At 37.9% G+C, this 21,435-nt stretch overlaps 1 protein-coding gene across 1 annotated transcript in view; it reads left to right on the forward strand.

The window, feature by feature from the left end:
- The window catches only part of LOC143362983 (autophagy-related protein 16-1-like), a 54,766-nt gene that overhangs the window by 15,152 nt on the left and 18,179 nt on the right, over positions 1-21,435 (forward strand). Inside the window, exons 2-4 of the mRNA XM_076803552.1 lie at positions 607-786; positions 2,149-2,233; positions 4,417-4,563. Coding sequence (XP_076659667.1) covers positions 607-786; positions 2,149-2,233; positions 4,417-4,563 — 412 coding nt within the window. The remainder of the gene's footprint in view (positions 1-606; positions 787-2,148; positions 2,234-4,416; positions 4,564-21,435) is intronic.

The following is a 21,435-nucleotide window of genomic DNA, read 5'->3' on the forward strand; positions in this document are numbered from 1 at the left end:
GCACGAATGAGCCCCCTTTACAGTTTAAGGGTTAAGCAAAACAAAAATATGTTTGCAAATTAAATTGGTTAATGCTCCTTGTTAGGCAAGAAATAAAATAAAATGTACAATTGTATAATCTCAGAAGTTTCAAGTTAGCAATCTAAGGAAAACGTGATCTCTAGGATTTCTTCTTTTTAGAAAAATAATAGACTATTTTCAAACAAGTATCGTATATAAAATTGCATATATTGTACTACTTGCAGTAATTTTTTTGTCATGAAATCTTGAAGAATGGCCTAGTTGAATTATCTGAAACAAAAAGAGGCTGTTACTCAGGCAATTTTTAACACTTTGCAACAAAAAAATTCCTACAAGTTTGTTCATATATGTCACTTCAAATAAGGTACTTGTCGAAAAAAGGAATTTATTATTTTAATCAGAAAAATTTCTGAATAAAATTCGTTTTTCAAGATCGTTGACTGGCATGATTTTTCTAATAATGAAATGTTAGGAACGAATTTTATTAAACGGGTATGTTGAGATCATGTTTGACAATTAATATATAATTTTACTGATTCATTCTTTTTCCTGTGAACATAATGCAGTGCAAATATTTTGTTGCAGGCATAGAAACAAAATTTGCGGGCTCCAGTTGCAACGATCTTGTGACTTCCGACGGTGCAGGCTCGACGATAATTAGCGGCCACTTTGATCAGAGAATCAGATTCTGGGACACCAGAGTGGATTCGAGTTCAAACGATATTCTGCTCGAAGGGAAGGTCACGTCGCTGGATTTATCGCGTGGTAAATGTTATATATATATTACGAATTTTCCACATAAATTATAATAATCGTCACTATATTTCCGTCAATTCAATGGTTCAGCACAAATGTGCTCTATAATTTATCCTTTTGAAAAGCTTATACATTCGCAACCGTCACAGGCATTCCCATCATACATTTCTGTTGAAAAGTAGAGGTTTAAATATATATAATCGCGGCCCAAAATTAATTTTCAAAAGAAGTGGAAAATAGCGAGTTCAGTTTGAATTAGGTAAAAGAGTTATTGCAACAATCGTTGTTAAATCAAAGTGTGTGCATATTTCACTTGAATTTTATTGACCAAGGAATCCTACCAAAATATGCGTTCTAACAAATTTTCTGTAGGATTTATAAAAATCCAGCTATTCAGCAAAACCTCTAGTCCTTTGTAATTTATTTTTTCAAAACCTACACATTGGACAAAAGCAAGCTTAAAAATTCAACAAATAAATACATGCAGTTGTAGTATGGAATAATTTTCGAGAGACGTGGAAAATATCAAGTTTAAATAGAATTTAGTGAAGATGTTATCACAAGAATCATTCGTAAAGCAAAGATTAATATTAACCCTTTGCGGACGAGAATTTTTAAAATATTAAAAACATTTCCCTCGGTACTCTAAATCCTGTACGAAAGCCTTCAGTTCTAAGACAAACTAAAAATACATATCGATCTCTTAAAATATTTGTAAAATTGATAACACTAAATATCAATTTATTAATGCTGAAATTGAGTAGGTTATAACGTAAGTTGGTCACTATGCTGTCAAATAACTAGCAATATGGCGACATGCCAATGTCATATGTCAACATTCGTCCAGAAAGGGTTAATGCAGATAACGCGGGGATAGATGGCAAGCGAAACGATATCCACCCGGTTGAAAAGTTGAACGCGATTACGCCGCGCGGACCGCTCTAATGCTTTCCCTTTATCATTGGGCAGTAATACATTATGTATACTTCCATTAAAGTATAATATTCCATTCCCCGGGAAGCGTGTCCGCTAGATTCCAGAATACCTTCGCCGAACGCCTCCTCGTAAGATTTATACCGGCCGAAAAGGAATTACTTACTTAGCGGGATTCGTCCCGGTGCATTTCAAGGCGGTTCACCGACTCCGGTTTTTTCCCGGCCGGCGGTCTGTTCAAATAACGGAAATTCGTGGAAACTTCCTCGCAACGTGATCGGAATACCATAAGGGGGTACGGGGAACGTAATCAACGATTGCTTATTATCTTTATGCGGGCACGTACGCGAGTTGTATGGCTAACCGTATTAGCGCGACCAATTTAACTTCGATATCGGCGACATGCAAATTCAAGTAGCGACACCTGCTTGTTTTCAGATACAAATTACCTTTTGAGCTGCGTCAGGGATGACACGCTGAAACTTATTGACCTGCGGATGAAGAAGATCATTGGATCGTTTAGGTGAGTGTCTTCGAAATCGCAAACTCGTCTCTGGCATGAGTGTTTCATAATGTCTGTTCGAGTGTGCAACTTTGGAAGTTATTGTAATGTGTGTTCTATCAGAATATTGTAATACTGTGTTTCATTAGAAAAGAGCTGGATCATTTTCTTTGAAATAATAATCCTAAAAGAAATACTTGAACTCTACTTTGTTGTAGCTCAATGTTCATAGTTGTTGCTTCTTGAGAAAAATATTTTCGATGATCATTCAGACTTGAATATTGATTTCGAAAAGATTATTAACTATCCAGAGATTGTATCAACAAGACGACGATTCGTGACGATTATATTTTTGTGTACCTTTTTTGTATTATTCGTTCAAAAAATCTGTTAGAAAATGGTAAACTCTTCATAAAATTTGATGGTTGTGATAATGTTCTAGGTTATGAATAATTCATATAAATTCGCATCTTTTAATAAGTACGTACAGAGGAAGAAGGTTGAACTTGGTCGAGCAGCTATTAACAATATTAAACATTGCTTTATTTCACCCTAAGCGAAAACACCATTTGCGCTTATTATAAGGCAAAGGCATCATAGCTCGGAGCTAATCGGATTCGTGTAGGTGTGATACGATGACTAACCCAACCGCGCGTATAAGTAACATCGTGACTGTAATAGTTGCAACAAATGCGATGTCTGCGTGTTACCAGTGTTCTGTGTGTCTGGATGATGTTGACTGATTGATTGTTACCTGTCGCCTGTGTGTCTAGATGATGACTGTTTGATGGCTACGTGTGTTCTTGTTGACTGTGTGTATGAATTGCTTGGGTGTTGCTCGGTGTGTGTGTTCGTGTTTCTGTTGATGTTTGTAGGTTAGTGGTGGTGGTGGTGGCGTGGGGGCGGTCGTGTATATGAACAGGGAACACTTGGACAGAAATTTCGTGCACATAATTCGCAAATTATACGGTGTCAACAGTTTAGTACCTAATTGGTTACGGTGCCTTTTGCGTTCAGAAAAATTCAGAAAATCTTCCAGCACAAGATTCAATGAAACTTGGTGCAATTTTATTTTATTTTTAACTTCACAATTGATTTTACAATCTTTTGTGGACGTAGACGATAGTAAACACTTTTCAGGAAATGATTTGATATATTTTTAACAGAGTGCACTTACAAATATTCGCTGTTAATATTTTTAAGATTAATTCACTGAAACATTACTCACTTATATGCAATATATATAATATATAGTATTTTTGGATCTTTTTGACTGAATAGACTGAAAAATATTCGCTGTTAATATTTTTAAGATTGATTCACTGAAGCATTACTCACTTACAGCATCTAAGCATTTTCAGAAAATACTTTGAAGCTAAATATCTTCAATAAATTATTTTGTAAATGTATTTTTGGATCTTTTTGAGTGGGTAGACTGAAAAATATGCACTGTTAATATTTTTAAGATTGATTCACTGCAGCATTACTCACTTACAGCATCTAAGCATTTTCAGAAAATACTTTGAAGCTAAATATCTTCAGTAAATTATTTTGTAAATGTATCTTTGGATCTTTTTGAGTGGGTAGACTGAAAAATGTTCGCTGTTAATATTTTTAAGATTAATTTACTAAAGCATTACTCACTTATAGCATCTAAAAATTTTTAATTGGAAGGACCGAAAAATGCTCGGCGACAGTATTTTTATAGTTAATTCGTGGAGGCTATCAATGGAGGAGATTTCATTTCGTTGAAATTTGCCTATAAAAGTGCAAGTTTGCATAAACTTCCGCAGGGTAGTCATAAATAAGGTCTCGAAGACAAGATTCGATCACACATGATGCGCAGCTGTCTGAGAACCCGAGTTTATGATGTCTCGTGGTTGTATTAGCGTACCGGAGGTGCGATGGTCGTGGCAACCCTAGATTACCTGCGCTGATTCTCGACAATTTTCATTCCCCAGTTCCAAGCACTAGCATAATTCTCTACCATTTCTCAAGCCTTTTATAAATCTAATTTTATCCTAATTCGCAGTTTCGGGAACTAGAAAATCTCCGATCTTTTACTAGAAAAAACTGTGAGAAATCTTTAACAAAAGCTTTCGTGAAAAAATTCCTTTTGTACGCGTGTGCAATTTTGATAAAAATTTAGAAGAATGATACAAATTTAGGAAAATGATTTTAACACGTTTTTCTTTGATTTTCAGTGCTGACGGTTTCAAAGTCGGGTTCGATTGGACACGAGCCACTTTTAGTCCTGATGGTCAATACATTTCTGTTGGTTCTTCGGACGGATCCGTTTTCATTTGGTCTGTCCTCACAAATATGATCGAAACCGTGCTGAAAAATCATTCGTAAGTAACTTTTCTGCATCATCGATCAACGGTTTAACTAGTGCATGATATTTATTCGAACACGTTATGAAAGGGATTGTGTCTTGCATGGTAGCTAGACCAAGGATATATTTGTCACAATAAATTCTGTCCTACACATTTTTCATCATAATTATGGCAATGATTTCCTTTATAGTTATCTCACAGTAGTATTGTATATCATGCAATAACAAAACACCACAGACCTTATAGAAAGCATTCTTCACGTAGCCATAAATAATCATTAAACGACACTTATCGCGAGATCAAACTGCCCCAAGAATACCAACAATTATTATCATCAACTTGGAATATTTTAATCCCGTTTTGTTACCATCAGAATGAATTGAAATGAAACTATTTCATACGATACTGTATGTTTTCTATAAAATAAAAATATATTTGTTCGCTTCTACGTTTCACGGTATTAGCGTCGGGTAATATTTTTATCAATATTCAACATCGCAAATGCCCCAAAAACTTTTTATTCATACAACGCGTAGGGCTGCGCCGTAAAAATTTAACACTGTGTATTTTCGGGGCCAAATATCACTTTTTACGCCGCGGGCAACGAAAATCGTAATCTTTGTTTTGATATCAAATAGATATCGATTGGAATGTGCAGTAACGATATTAAACCCTTAGCCGTTATAAAATCCATGCATGCCAGAGAACCTGTTAAAGTTTATTTGACATTTTATGGGTTGCGTTGCCAGTAACGATGAAACTTATTAAAATGTGAAATTTCGGTCCTGGTCTCGAGACGGCCATCTTTGCATGAAATCTTCCATGCTGCCGAAATAGAGACGCGGTAAAAATGTCTGAAACGCCTTCGGGAATCGCTGAACAAATTGTTAACGTCCATATGCAACTACTCGAGGCCTCGCCACTATCTTATACGTCAAACATTTTTCTGAACAGTTTACATACTGGACCGAAGCATTTTCTATTCGAAAACGATTAAGATGTATTTATCTGAAACTCGTCCGACTTCAAATATTATTTCACGCAATTATAGTTAAGCAACTCCCTTTCAAATCGTCATTAGTAATAGTATAATAACGTGAGCAGATCCAGCTACCGGCCATGTAGTTTTAGTTAAAATAATAGTGGAATAAGCATTCGCGCAATCCGTTTGAACTGATAGTTCAATTTTGATTAATAGCGGCGATTGAACAAATAAATCCTATTTGCCGAAGATAATTTCCTCTGTAAACAAAACAATTCCATGTAAATTAACCCGTAGTACCAATGTTGAGCACGCAGTGTACTACTTTGTAAACGGCAAGTTTGATATTGGTTCCGATTAATAGGGCCTGTTACGCGGGGATCCCATTAAACCTCGCTATGAAATTAAACAGCTGCATGCTGTCCTAATCAAGTCGATTTTTCCGATTCCCTCGCGGAAAATAATTGTGCGGCGGACCGCCTCTCGAGATCGAGAGCGAGAACGTACGCGTGAGCGCAGACGGTACATTATTTAAAGGTATTATAAAGAATCGCGCGTCTATTTCACGAGCATCCGAATAGATTGTTATCGGTAATAAATTCCGTTACGCAATTTACTACAAAATTGCCGGCGACCGAGAGCTCACCGGACGAGTCTTTAAATTATAGAAATTTTTACAATGTGCGGCGGCGCGACTCCTCGCGTTCGCCGGGCCGCGTTCGCAACTAAATAAGTGGGTATTAAAACCGCGTTAACATGAAATTAAAAGTCATTCCGGCGGGGATCACTCTATCGCGTGTTATTAAACCACGCCGGCATCCTGTCAGCCGCCCTTAATTTTCTCCCTAATCATTGCCCGCGATAAAGACCAATCCACTCGAGTTGGATGATCGCTAATCTCGTTCGCGTAACCGCCAAAGCGCTCGCAATTCCGGCAGGCACCTTCGAGTGCTTTGCATACCGTGTGCCGATATGAAGACTTTACCCAAGTGTCCCTCGAATCGTTTGGCCCTCCGCACCTCGTCATGGACGCATGCGCCCCGATCGCCGTGCTTTGCCAAAAGCAAGGACACCGGAATTTTCTGTTTAGTCCCTTTAAACGAGGCGATCGCTTTAAAGAAAAGTTTAATGGTTTCTCCGGAGAAAAATTCCGAAAGGAACAAGTTTCGAGTGTGCTTCGCATACCCCGCTGACACAAACACTTTGCCAAGTGTCCTTTGGTGCGCCGCAATCCTGGACGCATGCGCCCCAATCATGCACTTTGCCAAAGCAAGGACACGCGAAACGTCCAGAAAAATATTTCGCCGTGACCCGATTCTCCGCGTCCGAGCGAACCGTATATCTACGGACACACAAGAACGTTCCACGTAAACCGGGTATACATAATATTTTCATACACTCGCATTATGCATATACGATGCATCGCGATATCGAAAGTTTATACGGCAACCCGTTCGACTTCTCCTGCTGCCTGGCCCCGTTTCAACTGAGATGGACATGGGAGAAATGTGTTTTTAACCCCTTTGATTTCGACCAATTTTGTTACTCTGAACAGAACCGCAGATCAGGCTGCGGATTTAATGCATTTGTGGCCAAAATGAAAAAAGAAAACTGTAAAATCATTAAAAAGGAGAATTTTATTATATTAATTTCGGCTTCTTGAAATTATCAAAACGAGAAATGCATTTTCGTTTAGTGTCTTCCTACAATTGACTTGGAAAGGTTTGCATAAAGATCCGCAGTCTATTGCTCATATACTCCAAGTCAGGAACTGTCTTGTGAAGTAAACTAAAAATTATACTAGATCTACAAGTTAATTTGTGACTCTGATAATTAATCGCAATTCGGAAGTGAAATCTTTCAACCACCCTCTGGAAAATTAATTACTTTTCAGAAGGAGAATACAGTTTTTTAGTTTCTTTTTTAAAAATTCAATACAAGTTGCTAGCATAGATTTTATTCCTATAAATCCACTTGTCTTCAAATTAGTTATTGCATTTTTTTTTAAAAAGGTAATTAATCAAGTCAAACTCGGATCTGACAAAGAAAATAATTTCTTCCCGTTCCCGCATTAAAATAGAATGGTTCCAAACTTCAAAAATTGCAATTGGCTGAATTATATTAAAATCTCTAAATATCTGAGTCCATCGAACGCTGTACGACAAATTCGTCCATACATGATTCTCTTTCTATTCTTTATCAATTCTATATTCTCATGCAAACGAAATGTCTAACCCAATATGTAGATAACTCGTCGCTTGCATCGGCCACAAAGAGAATTACCAAACTCACAGCAGATCGTCCAACGAAATTACAATTTCGATCATCCCGAACCCTCTTCCCTTCCCTAATCTCCCACCTAAAAAAGGAAAAAATTCTAAAACACCGACGCACAGGAAGAGGAACACAGAGAGCCCTGAAAAGCGATCTAGTGTCCGACGTGGGCAAGCGTTGATCGTTTCCACTGGGATCCTGACGGCGCACAGTGGTCCCCGTGTCGGATCCAGCTGTCCATTAAGATTTCAGCACTAGTTGAAAGTTTAAGGGTATAGTAATTTAGGCCGTTGGATTCGTTTTGAGATTGGCTATAATATTATAAAGTCATTAAAACATATTGACGTTTAAAGACTCGAGGTGACCTTGGTTTTCTGTGGATTAAACAGTCTATTAGTATAGTAATTGAGGCCGTTGGATTCGTTTTGAGATCGGGTACAATATTATATAGCCAACAAAACATATTGACATTTAAAGACTCAAGGTGACCTTGGTTTTTTGTGGATTAAACAGTATACTAGTACAGTGATTTAGGCCGTTGGATTCGTTTCGACATCACCTACAATATTATCAAGTCAACAAATATCAGTCATATTGATATTTAGAAACTCAAGGTGACCTTGATTTATTGTGGATTAAACAATATATTAGTACAGTAATTTAGGTCGTTAGATTCGTTTCGATATCGGGTACAATATCATAAAGTCAACAAATGTCAGTCAACAAATGTCAGTCATATTGACATTTAGAAACTCAAGGTGACCTTGATTTCTTGTGGATTAAACAATATATTAGTATAGTAGTTTAGGTCGTTGGATTCGTTTCGACATCGGCCACAATATTATAAGATCAACAAATGTCAGTCATATTGACATTTAGAAACTCAAGGTGACCTTGATTTTTCGTGGATTAAACATTTTTTTTAATATTTTGTATTGAAATTCGTAGACCTAGAATTCTTAGTGATCTGAAATCTCATTACTCAACAAGACCGATGCATCGATCTATGAAGCTCGACTACGGGAATGAGTTAAATTTTCAAATCATGCTGATTTTCGTCCCAGTTTCTCGAAAAATCAACCACCATGGCGGCGCTGCGTGTGATGCCGCGGGTCTCTCTGGTCGGTCCGTTCTACAATTATCCATACCTCGTTCTCCTCCCTGTCCGTTTGGCGGAGATACGACGGTGGCCACTTCGTCGTCCTCGGCCTCCTCGAGTTTCCCAAGGACGCGGGAGATCTTCGGTGGTGGTTTCTATGGGAGAGCCCAGCGGGCGGTTGTAGTCCGGCGTGCACCTAAGTACCGGTCGTATCGAAAAATAGCTTAAGCACCGGTCACGTAAAAGCTGGTCCGGTAAGCTGGTCCGGTGAGCTGGTCTGCGTGCGTGATTTCGCCGCGTGTATGCGCACGTTTCACTGTTATTACTTTCACCGAGAGAGAGAGAAACGCAGAGAGCATGGCAGACCGATGGCAGTCGAACCAGAGCCTAACAGGGGCTAGCAGAGCCTCTGCAGAGCCTTGCAGAGCGTTGGAGAGCGTTGCAGAGCGTTGCAGAGCGTTGCAGAGCGTTGCAGAGCGTTGCAGAGCGTTACCAGGCAGGCTCTCGTGGCCGACCGTCATCTTTCGTCGTCATCTCTCCTAGTCGTCCTCATCACCTTCATTCTCTGTCGTTCCCCTTCGACTTCTTGTGATCATCGGTGCACAAGCTCTCTCTCTCTCTCTCTCTCTCTCTCTCTCTCTCTCTCTCTCTCTCTCTCTCTCTCTCTCTCTCTCTCTCCTCTCTGGGATCATGTAATTCGTACGTTGCAGCGGCGTGTACGCGCGCACTCAGGAATCCCCGGGACTAACTTAACAAGCGCCTCGCCCTTTCGCCCTCTTTTTCCAGCGGTATCGGTGCCCCGGCCTCTGTCATGCTCCTGCGCTAGCATACTGCATCGTAGCACATAGGCAATATACACGGACACGCGCACACCCCGACAGAAAGAGCGAGCCGCGCGATTTCGTATTTAATGCGCGCTCTCGAAAGCCTGATACACGTAGCCACATCCATCACGGATAAAGCGTGAGATTCGGTCGTTTCGTGAAATCCTATAATGCAAACTGATGGAATGGATGTGTAACGGCGGGTTAGTCGCCGGCGTTAACAGATTATAGTGCGTGATCTTCTTCTTATTTGTTTGGCGCCGTGTTCTGCGCCCCGGTTACACCCGGGATCCCGCTTATCCGAATCTAACCGATCCGATGGATGTTGGGTTGTTACCCGAGGAATCGTAATACCTGGTCGATTATGCGAGACGGTGCCTCGCGATGCTTATAAGTCATGGGAAACCGACTGTGTCGAGATCTGCGGCGACGAAACGCTGTTTTCTTAACGCTCGCACGTTCTTATTTCCTCGTAGTATTTCTCGAACGCTTTGCGGAGAAGTGAGGTTATGTTGGCAACATTGGGAAAGGAAGAATGAAATTTTTATTTGACTCCCGGTCGTAGAAATTGATAACTAGTATTTTTATTTTGGATATAAAAATCCGCAGTCAATTCGTGATTGACGTATTCATAATTGATTTGATGATTTGATGAAAGTCAATACGTACGTACAATTTTATTCCGATATAAGGCGATAATTTTTATTTCGAAATAAGGAAATCGCTACCCCCTATTCTTCTTCTCCATCCGAAATACGACGAAAGACAGCCCCGAGCCATCGCCTTATATCGAAAGAAAATTATAGTGAAATACCGGCGTGGGTCAGAAATGACTCCGGCATAGGCCTGGAACTCGCAGGAGTGCGAAGGTTATTGGACTGCGGATTTCTAAGGAAAGTATACTATATTCTAAGTGTCCGATCATTGTCATAAATGCATAAATAGATATTTATGACGAATAACGTCACTTTGCATAAATATTGGCAGTGTACAGTCTTTACTCGATATATGTCTCAAATATCTAGCCAGTAAAAGTCCCAGATCTATCCCCACTTCTGCGGGGTATACCCCATGGGGGGTTAAGAAGCTTCGTTGACCTTTTCTACGTTCGGCAGTGTTTCAAAGAATAGTATCTTCCATCCGATATATGTCCCTGGCTAGACCCGTGTTGTGGACGTATATCGAGTAAACACTGTAGTCACAAACATGTAACTGATACAATTAAAATAAAAATTATGTATTCCGTTAAAAGATACTTCTTCGGATTCAGAACATGTAAATATCTTTTTTAGAATACTGGCAATTTATTAACTGCGTACATCAAGTGCATTAAACCTTCCACTTCATTATCTCACACGCTTGGTCAAAGTAATCACTTTTGATCTATTCACATGCTCAGCTTTTCGAAAGCAATTTCACATTTAACTGTTAAATTTTACCAAAAGTGGGATTTGTATCATACACTCCGCGAAATTGTGAAAGGTGATTAAAAAATATAATGAAATGCTTTCGTGGGAAATCATTAAATACGCATATTAAGACAACATGTATCAGTTACTTTTAAGGCTCGGTAGGTTTAGTGTTAAAGTAACTTGCAGCGTTATAGGAAATGAATATTTGTTCGCGCGAGCGCAGTATTAATTACGGAAAATAACTCGTGTATAATTTAAAGTATCCGGGTAAAACATGAAAGACATTCGACGCTGAATATAAACGAATTTCATTCGTTTGCGTTCCGCTTCGTTAGAAATGAGGGCGTATTGATACTGCCGAAAAGTTTACCGAAACTTCGTAAACATTTTGCTCCTCATTTGCGATGCGTTCGTGTAAAAATACATCTAAGAGAGAAATATTTTTCTTCCCCCGTTCGAAGAATTTATTTAACGCGCGTGTAGAATGTTTCATAACTAGAATCTTTCTGCATTTATAATAAAAACGAATAGGTAGAATATAAAACTGAGGATATTAAAAAAGTTTTAAAATCATGTTGTACAGTTCTCAACTCAGAACTATTAACGCTAACCGTACCGAGCACAAAATGGGACTGGTACACGTTGTTTTATAAAAATTACAGGAATGAATTTATTTAGATTTCTCGCAATTTTTATAACAATACACGCTTGAACGTAGAAATTGATTTAATAATTTCTAACGGAAGCACCATTGTAATTTAAATAATTACAAAATAAAAAATGTGAAACTGATCGTGGGACAGTCAGTGTGACAAAAAAAAATAATTGTAACTGCTGCATCTTGCGAATAATACAATTTTGCATAAGAATCCACAGTCTCTAACAAATATCACAATGCTGTACAAGTATCGTTCCATGGAAAAATTCATTAAAGATATAAGATAAATCGAGTACGTTGCTATTTTATAAATAAGTACATTAGCGTGCGCTCCAAGACAGCGATCTTAATAAAGTAGATTAATCAGAAGCAGCCAATTAAAGTAATATACCGCGTACAATGTAACCTCGAGTCTCATTGTTTCGAACAATTCTAATTAACTGAACTTCTCAAGCTGCTTATCTAATGTTACATTTTAGTACAAGCGTCGATAGAGTTCCTTCAATTCTAATACAAACGAAGAAGTTATGCAATATTTATTGCAACATTGTGTATCAAATTGGTTAAATTGACGTCGGTAACGATATCCCTTGATGTCTATATAACCGAACCGCTATACTAAACCGTTTTAACGGAACACCGGTCGTAATTAGTCTACGGATCATTATGCAAATTCCCATTTTCATAGATTGTAGCAGAAAAATCGCAACATGGGAAGCAACAATTTCACCGGCTGACAAAATTACGTACAAAAGTATAGATAATACCATTAGTTCTAAACTGATCCCAACGTTTTTACATTTAAATATTTCAATTAAAAATTCATCTAAAAGGAGGCTAATAAAATTGCGTAATTTATTCGCACGGGCTCTGCAATTTAAATGACATTCGCTTCTGCGTAACTGCAAACTGTCGCATGCATTAGCGACTAAATAACGTTACCGTCTTTATTGTTCTCTGTCCCCGTACTTTTAAATTGACACGACCATAGCCGGCTGTAATTGTATACCACGCTACCGTTAACATCGCATCCGTGTTCTGTTATCAAAAGTCAACTCGCATAGTGCTTCGCGTCTTCGCAACCGTTGATAACGCGTATTGTTAGTTCATTCGGTGGAAATTGTTTCACTTACCTTTGCATAATTCGCTTGCTTTTGCCTCGTGTCGGACAACTTTATTAAGGAAATGCTTGCATTCTTTCCACAGGATTATCTCTCAACTAACGCAATAATTTCATAACGTTATAATATTAGTCTGCTTATGATTATCCTGCTCTGTTGTGTCTCTGCAGTTTGACAACCTCGCTCGTAAATTCCACAGAGGAATGTAACGTCGACATTATTTCCAATTAATTTGCACCACCGACTCGCCTCGAATTCTCATTAAATGAACGCACCAGTAGTAGTGTAAATTGAAATATTGTTGCAAAAATTTGTGTTCACTGAGAAAAATCACGAAATCCGGTAATTAATTCGCGAAACGTGTTGTTGTTTAAATAGAATTTGCGATACGCAAAAATGTTATCTGCAGGCTCGGAAGGCATCGTTTCTCGTTTTAGTATTATCAGTATGATTAAGCTGTGATTATATTTAATTTAATACTTGATAAAATGAACGATTCAACTGCGTTCGTGCATTTTCATGAAAAGGCTTTCAGAGCAAAGGGAGGCACGATTGTTATAGCAGATTAGCCTGCGCATTAAAATATTATTCCGGATAATAAACTGACAGCTAGTACTCTGGATAGTAATAAGAGCATCCGCGGTTTATCCAGTCCCTCCCGCGGGAGCTAATTAACGATATCAAATTGATATTTGCATTTTAAATCTTGGCGGGTCTCATTGTTCCTTAATTTGCCTGACGGCGTTGATCGATATGATAAAAATTTAATTGATCGCGACCGGTGGCCACGGGCATCGGCGTTGCCTCTCGTTGACAGATAAGCTAATGTATTAGACAATAAGTTTTTTACATTTACTAACACATGTCGGAACTAATCTAACACTATTAGAAATAAGTATATCTAAACTAATAAAAATAAGTGTTTCACAATGATGTACCGTGACCACTATAGCGTGATTCTGCGCCTCTGAATCGGTGGAGATCTGTTTAAAACAGTGGACGGTAAGATTGACCTTGACCCTTTTCTTCAAGGTCAAATTATTTTATTGCTGCATCGCATAGTACTCATCGCGAGGAACAAAAATCTCACAGGAACCATGGATCTCAATTGAACCGTTCCTCAATTGAACCTACATGAGAAAATCAACCGTAAATATAGAATAAAATTTTTATTTCCGCCAAGAAATTATTAATCTATTGATTTTCGAATTAATTTTGGAATAAATTATTTATTTTTACCAGTTATCACTGGCACGGCTAGTTACCGTCCTCAGCAATACAGAATGCGGAACAGGTGAACAAACGTGTTTCGAGCCCACAAAAGATTTTCCCACGTGCACGCCACGAATAAAAGCTATCATTCGCGAAGGCAGCGATACTTTGATTTGTGTAACTTGTTATTAATAAATAAATGCGTGGCGAGGCGTGGTAACCGAGCCGGTTATTATTCTTTTCAGCCGGTAACTGACAGGTAACAGCATCTCATAAATATTACTACGCCATATTTCAGTCACGCACGCATTTATGGCGATTTTGTCTTGTACTTTACGAGCGAACGACTTTGCCGCGGATCCTTCGGGCTGTATGACTGAACCCCCAAGGAAGTAGTTCGATTAATATATTTCACGGGGCACCGCTCGGCTCCCGTGTTTTCACCGGCACGATCGCGAAAAACACTTTCCTGACACTTTCGAGCACGCGCTCGCCGATCCGAAACGTAAAATGCACAATGCACGGCTCCTTGCATGACCCTCGCACATACTAGTTGCGCGATAAATTCTCCGATTTTTTTATCTACACTTTAATTCGACGACTCGCAGCGTTTGGGGCGTCGTACTTTAAATGAATGTATCCAGTTGCAACGCAGAGGGGAATCTAATGTTTTATGGTATTTAGAAACAGGAATTTTGTATTATTCTCTTTTTAGAATTTTGTCGTTGGGGAGCGTGGGAAATAGACAGGTCTCGTCATTTTTTTTAACTCTCGTACAGTCCTTAAAAATAGTTGCACTATAAATTCTTGCATTTTCCCTTCGCACTTTAATTCTAAATGAAGTCATGTGAAGAATGGTCTCGTGATTTAAATAAGAATACATCATGTTTTAAATATTATAGTATATAGTAGTAGGAAGTGTGTATTATTTCTGTTGTCAAAATGTTTGAAAGCATGAAAAATAGGCAGGTGCCATGAGTTTTGTTGAACCCTCGTGCACTTTTCAAAAATAGCTGCACAATAAATTCTGTTCTTCATTTATACGATAATTCAACAATTACGTATTCTCGTGGCAGTATATTTCAAATGAATAGATTAAAATTCAATTGCGTCAGAAAGAAACGTAACATATTGAAATAATTTTCACACAAAGAATGTTTGAAGGTTTGTACAAAAAGGCAACGTAAGAACTCATTCATTTCAGGCTACACTAATCGTGTGTGTGCATTGATATGTTTTCATAAAATGTTGGTAAAATGAAGATGACAATTTTCCATCGTACACGACGCTTAATTTGATCAAACAAAAATGTTCCATGTTACATTCGGAAACAAGAAGGTCGTAAACTTTTATACCTTCTAAAAGGTTTTTCCTCTCCTAGCTTATGCTTTTCTAAACAAAATTTTGTACGTGGTCATTCGAGAAGGATTATGATTGAACAAATGTGTAAAAAGAAAGGAAGTACTTTTTATTGGAAACGAGGAGAGTCTCGTAATAATTCGAACAATGGAGTCGTATTAGGAACCCACCGCGAAAAACGAATAAAACTTCCGGAAAATTATCGTCACGTTTGATAGTGGCATATTTCGAGTCTTCATGCCTGTACAGTTTATAGCCACCACGAAGAAACGGAGTAGGTGGTTGCATTGAGCTAAGTCTATGAAGAACTATGAACCTATCAAGAACAGACCATCCGGAAAGATCTATCAACTGTGTTTAGGGTCACTAAATAACTCGTAAAATATATTCTTCGCACTTGGAAGATTCTCTGTGATCGATGGAGTGATCCCCAACAACGACTTTCTACACGTAACAAAGCCGGAAAACCATACTGTTTATTCTCCGTATGGTAATGTCAATCGGAAAAATCTTGACGTATTAAAAATGTTGGGAATATTTAAAAAATTCGAAATATTCACAATATTACAAATATTAGGAATATTACAAATATTAGGAACATTGAAAAATTTTTAATATTTGAAATATACAAAAATTCAAAATATTAGGAATATTAGAGATATTCAAAATATTTAAAATATTTGAAATATTCGAAATATTCACAATATTACAAATATTAGGAATATTAAAAATATTAGCAATATTACAAATATTAGCAATATTGACAAATTAAGAATGTTCTAAATATTAAAAATAATAATTTTTAATTAATAACGAAACGAAACATTTAGAGACATTGTTTTCCAGAATTTTAATAATTCTAAAGTAGTATCCTTGACGTTTAAATTACCAAGTACGCCCAGATCTCCTAAGGCATTTATTGCAATAACTCACTGAATAAGGAAGTGGACAAAAACTTCTCATAAGAACATTTGTACAATTTAAATAATTTTAAAAGAATAAATCAAAAGTAAGTTATTTTGACTCGTCTAGTAGTCCTAGTATGAAATTCTTCTGGCATTTTAACCGTTTCGTGTTTCTTCTACTAATTTTATGTCACAAAGGCGCGAAGAAATATTGATCTATCGATGATCATTCAGCATCGATTTCAGCGTTCTCCGGAAGGACGATTACCGATCGTTATCGCCATTACTTTCCATTAATGCCTGTCTTTCGCAACATAAAATATTTATCCGTCGAAGCAACTCACGTTTCATACGCAGTCACGTTCGCCGGCGACATCGAATACTTTTTCTCCGGTTCTTTCACCGGACAATGAATAGTAACAGCAGTTGAGACCAATCTTTCTGCAGTCGGTTTTTGCTAAACGCTTTGATGCTTCATCCTCGGATACATACCACCAGTCACTTCTTCATTCGATCGGAAGATTGAAGTTACCGTTAGAGAAGTTCAGAAACAAGCACCGATACTGCGTCACGTAGGAAATGCGTGTTCCGTTATAGTTCGCAGACATTGTTTCCTGTTTTAAATGTTTGACATACCGAGTCGCAAATAAATTGTGTCGGGGCTCGGCGTTGTTCTTTTGATTGATGGTGTTGCGACGATTGCGACGGGTTTCTCTCTGGAATTCGTAGTGCTTGTGGACGTGGAGTACTTGTTAGCAGGACTTCCACTTAATAATAACTGCGTTATTGTTCGGTTGGGAACCACTAGCTTGACACTTCTTTCATTATAGCTCTTCTCGCGAGAAAGAAGCGTACACAGTTTCATGGAATTGTTTGTACAATTTTGTCGACTTTTTTCTTTCATTATTCTACTTTTTATGAAAAAGTACATAGAAAGTTTCTTTGAATCACTTATACAATTTTACTCTCTCAAATGCCTTATTGCATGCATAATTATTAGGCTGTGAGCTACAGTCTTGGACACCTTATTCATTACACTTCTTTTCATAAAAATGAATACAAATTTTTTTGGAGTTTTTTGCAATATTGTTTTTACGGTACCCTTTTCATTGAGATTGAAATTTTTCTGTCAAATGAATCTGCAGTTTCAGGATCGATAAATAATTGTCTCTAATTTTACACTTGTCTCTTTTGTGATAAATTTTTCTAGAAAATAGCGCAACGATACAATCGGAATGTTTAGTACTTTGAAACCGTTCAAACTTTATATTTTCCTTTATATTTGTGCACTCGATGTTTTTATAATTTGCAAGAAATATCACGACAGTTCAATGATGGATTTTCAACTGTTTAAACCAATACAGTGTTTAAGTCTTAAATTTGAACACGTGGTGATTTTGTAATTTTTACAAAATGAATAGAAATTAAAACAACGCGATGTTGTCGTCGAATCTAATTTTATTGATTTTTTAACATAATGGAATATTGTACACAATTAAAGTGAGACTGCAAGTGCACGAAATTGAAGAGATGATCGAAGAAGCTGAATAAATTTCGCCGTTCTGTACGAAAACTTCGTGGATCAATTTGAGGATCGTTTAGGAGTATTGATAATTTTGCATTTCAAAATGGGTTTATAAATACCGGAAATCTCGTGGTCGGTCGAATCTGAGAAGGGATTGTGGAACGAGTGATCGAGAACGAGGATTCGAGAAATCTCGAGAGTCTCGACGACGTTCACGGAAGAGTATGACAAAAGACGATCCTATAAGGAGCTCCAATAAGAGGAAGGTCCTCTGGTCTTCGAGACCGGAGAGTTCAGCGAGTTCAACAAGTGCAGAGAGTTCAGACAATTCGATACGCGCCGGTGCAAGATCACGGGAAAAATAAAAGATTTACACCCAGGGATCCGTGTAATCGATCCGACCATTACAATAATTTCTCTCGAAAAAATCGTGCACGCATTCCTCGGCAAAAGGCTACTTTATCGCTCTTCGATAATAACCACCGTTGGCTCGAAAGTTTCGTAATTAAATATGAAAATAATATTTTGTAATTTATAGTTCGTTACGGAATATGTAAATGCGAGTTTAAAACTGAAATATGCTGATACACGGCGCTGTTAAAGTTTGTTGAAACGGAGATGACTAATTGTTATGGCGCGCTCGTAGCTATTAAAAAAAGCTTGCTTACAGATCGGGAGTAGTATCTTAAACGTTTCAGCTTATCACGCGACGCGGAACGTAGTATAAATAAAATGGCCGACGTAAACTTTTGGGGCGCCGAGTTCAAAAATTTCTCGGGCCAAAAAGGAAACACTTATAAATAAATTATTTATTATAAACACATTATTACGTATTATATAGGACGACGTATTATATAGGTAGAGTATTATTATATAATTTTTCTGGCCTGATTCGTTGCAAAGCCTTCAATTACGCCATCAAAATTCAACGCGTAGCCATATAAAGCGCGGGGCCGGGGAACGCCTTGCGCTGGCGCTGATACGTAATAATATTTCATACGAGTAATGAAAAGAACGTAATAATAACTGATTATTGTGTAATAAACGAGGCTACGTAAAAGTAAATGTACCATAGAACTTGTGCTTTGATTCAATTTTTTGAATACCTGTTAGCCATTATTATTGCATAAAATATAATACCGAATGATAACGTTCGAGCACTCGAAGCGGAATGAGCCGTTTTATGACAGTATTTTCAGTTTAAATACCTTTGAAAAAGTATCGTTGCCTGCCGCGGTTTTATAAAATTCCTGTTGCTTGTGCATGGAGAGGAGTCGTTCGGAAACATTTCACGAAGGGTTCGCGACGTTTTGAAACATCGTCGAATTGCTTAAAAAATTTGTTGTATCAGAAGTTCGAGATTACGATCGAGAACGCCCGACTCCTCGTTGCACAAGCTTAGCTCCGCGAGTAATTGTCTCGGGGTCCGGAATTTCCGGCATGGAAATCGAGTTAAGATCGTTTGCATGATGCAGCAACAGTCGCGAGCAATAAAAGTAACATCCGATCGACGATATTACCGAAGCCCAGTAATCAAGATAACGAAGGGAAAACTAATAGTAAATATAGTGTATTAGAAATCACTGGGGGTTTCATAGCAAAGGGATACCTATCGGGTGAGCCCTCCACGAAATAAGAAACGCGAACATCTGTATACGTATTATCGTCGCGACTGCTATAAATACCGGTAATAAAAACTAATTATATACCCGTTCGATAGATAAGCCTCCTATAAGACGCGGTACATCACTACAGATTATCATTATTGCCCAGAATGAGCTTATTTCCGCCACGAACAGAACGCACTAAACATAATCGGAGCACTATCAATCATCGTTCTAGGTGGAATTCTTAGCTTAACACTTTTTACATTCGCTCGAATATTCCTTGCGTTCGGTTTTCTTATGTTTATGACAACTTGTTTTTTTTTTAAATGTCGTACCAAATGACACCATTAACACAGCACCTAGATAAACTAACCTCGAAACGAACACAAACATGCAGGGTGTATAAAAAGTAATGGTCATCCGTCCTAGGGGTGAATCTACACCTCTGACACCTCACAGAGAAAATTGTTGTTAAAGTTTGTTTTACATCAACACCGAGAAAAGAAAAAGTTTGAAAAGAACCACACGTAGCAAACAAATAGTTACCAAGATATAAGCCGTTAAAGTTTCTGCAAAATTTGATTGCGTGGAGTTATACGTATAGACAAAAGCCCACTACTACAGTACACCTGACCGTGTCGATGAGACGGAACATAATCGTGTGCGTGCCTCGAGATAAACGAAATTTAACACTAGGTTCACGGGACCAGTCAAAATGACGGGATCTAATATTTGTAGTTTACAATTATTGACATTATAAAGATGCATCCATGAGGAGTTATTCGACAAATTTATTTTTTGGGTATATACTATTTAAAAAATGGATGAAAATGTGGATAGACACGTTCTTGTTATTCTTGTAAAATAATGTAAAATAGTCACTTTTAGTGCTCTGTAAATCTAGTGTTACCATCTACTGTACCAAATCATTGTCACCCTGCCCATTCGGATTATAAATTTAAAATTGCAAAATATGAAAGAAAACCTTGTATCCAATGTTCTACATACGAATACTAAACCTACATTATAAAATACTAATGTAAAGTGTACTTACAAATTTTTCAGAATCGTCTGTTCCTCCGTCGAATCCACGGCACACAATTATTGACTCACGCGTATACGTGCGAATAATTGGACCACAATCACTAAACTCTACACAACACACTTAACGAAATCGTGACAGCGAACGAGATGTTACTCCGACCACGAATAAAATAATACTGCGATTTTCACCGCTTCGCCGTGGGCCTATAAACACTAGATACGAAAACAGGGAATTCCGGGAAACAGGGTCGGCCCCTCTGTCGCCAGAATTTGTTTACCTTGGTTTTGTATCTAGTGTTTATAGAGCCTCAGCGTCTGACCTGCCTAGTATAACCTGACCGTAACACCTCCGTGGGAGCGACGCGGTTAACCCTTAGCACTCGAATGGCGACTGTAAGGGGTGGGCCACTAAAAATTGCAGTATCATTATTCAAAATATTTTTTACATTATTAAATTTGTTTGTATTTAATAAATTACTAAACATTCAATACTCTACGAGTAAATTGCACCATTTTCGTATGTATGGCATGAAAAAATATATATAGAAGGGAAATATTCTAGGTCGAAAGAAATGTTTCGTTCTAGAGTTGAAATGGCTTCGAGTGCAAAGGGTTAAAATCGTAGTATTATTTTATTCGTGGTCGGAGTAACATGTTCTCGTTCACTGTCGCGATTTCTTAAACTGTGTTGTGTAGTGTAGGCTCCGAAAGACAGGGACAATTATTCGGACGTATTCGCGCGAGTTAGCAATAGTATGCTGTGGACCCGACGGAGGAACAGATGATTCTGAAAAATTTTTAAGTGTACTTTACATTAGTATTTTATAATGTAGGCTTAGTATTCGTATGTAGAACATTGGATATT

Source organism: Halictus rubicundus, chromosome 18, assembly GCF_050948215.1.
Source record: "Halictus rubicundus isolate RS-2024b chromosome 18, iyHalRubi1_principal, whole genome shotgun sequence".
Lineage (NCBI taxonomy): Eukaryota > Metazoa > Arthropoda > Insecta > Hymenoptera > Halictidae > Halictus > Halictus rubicundus.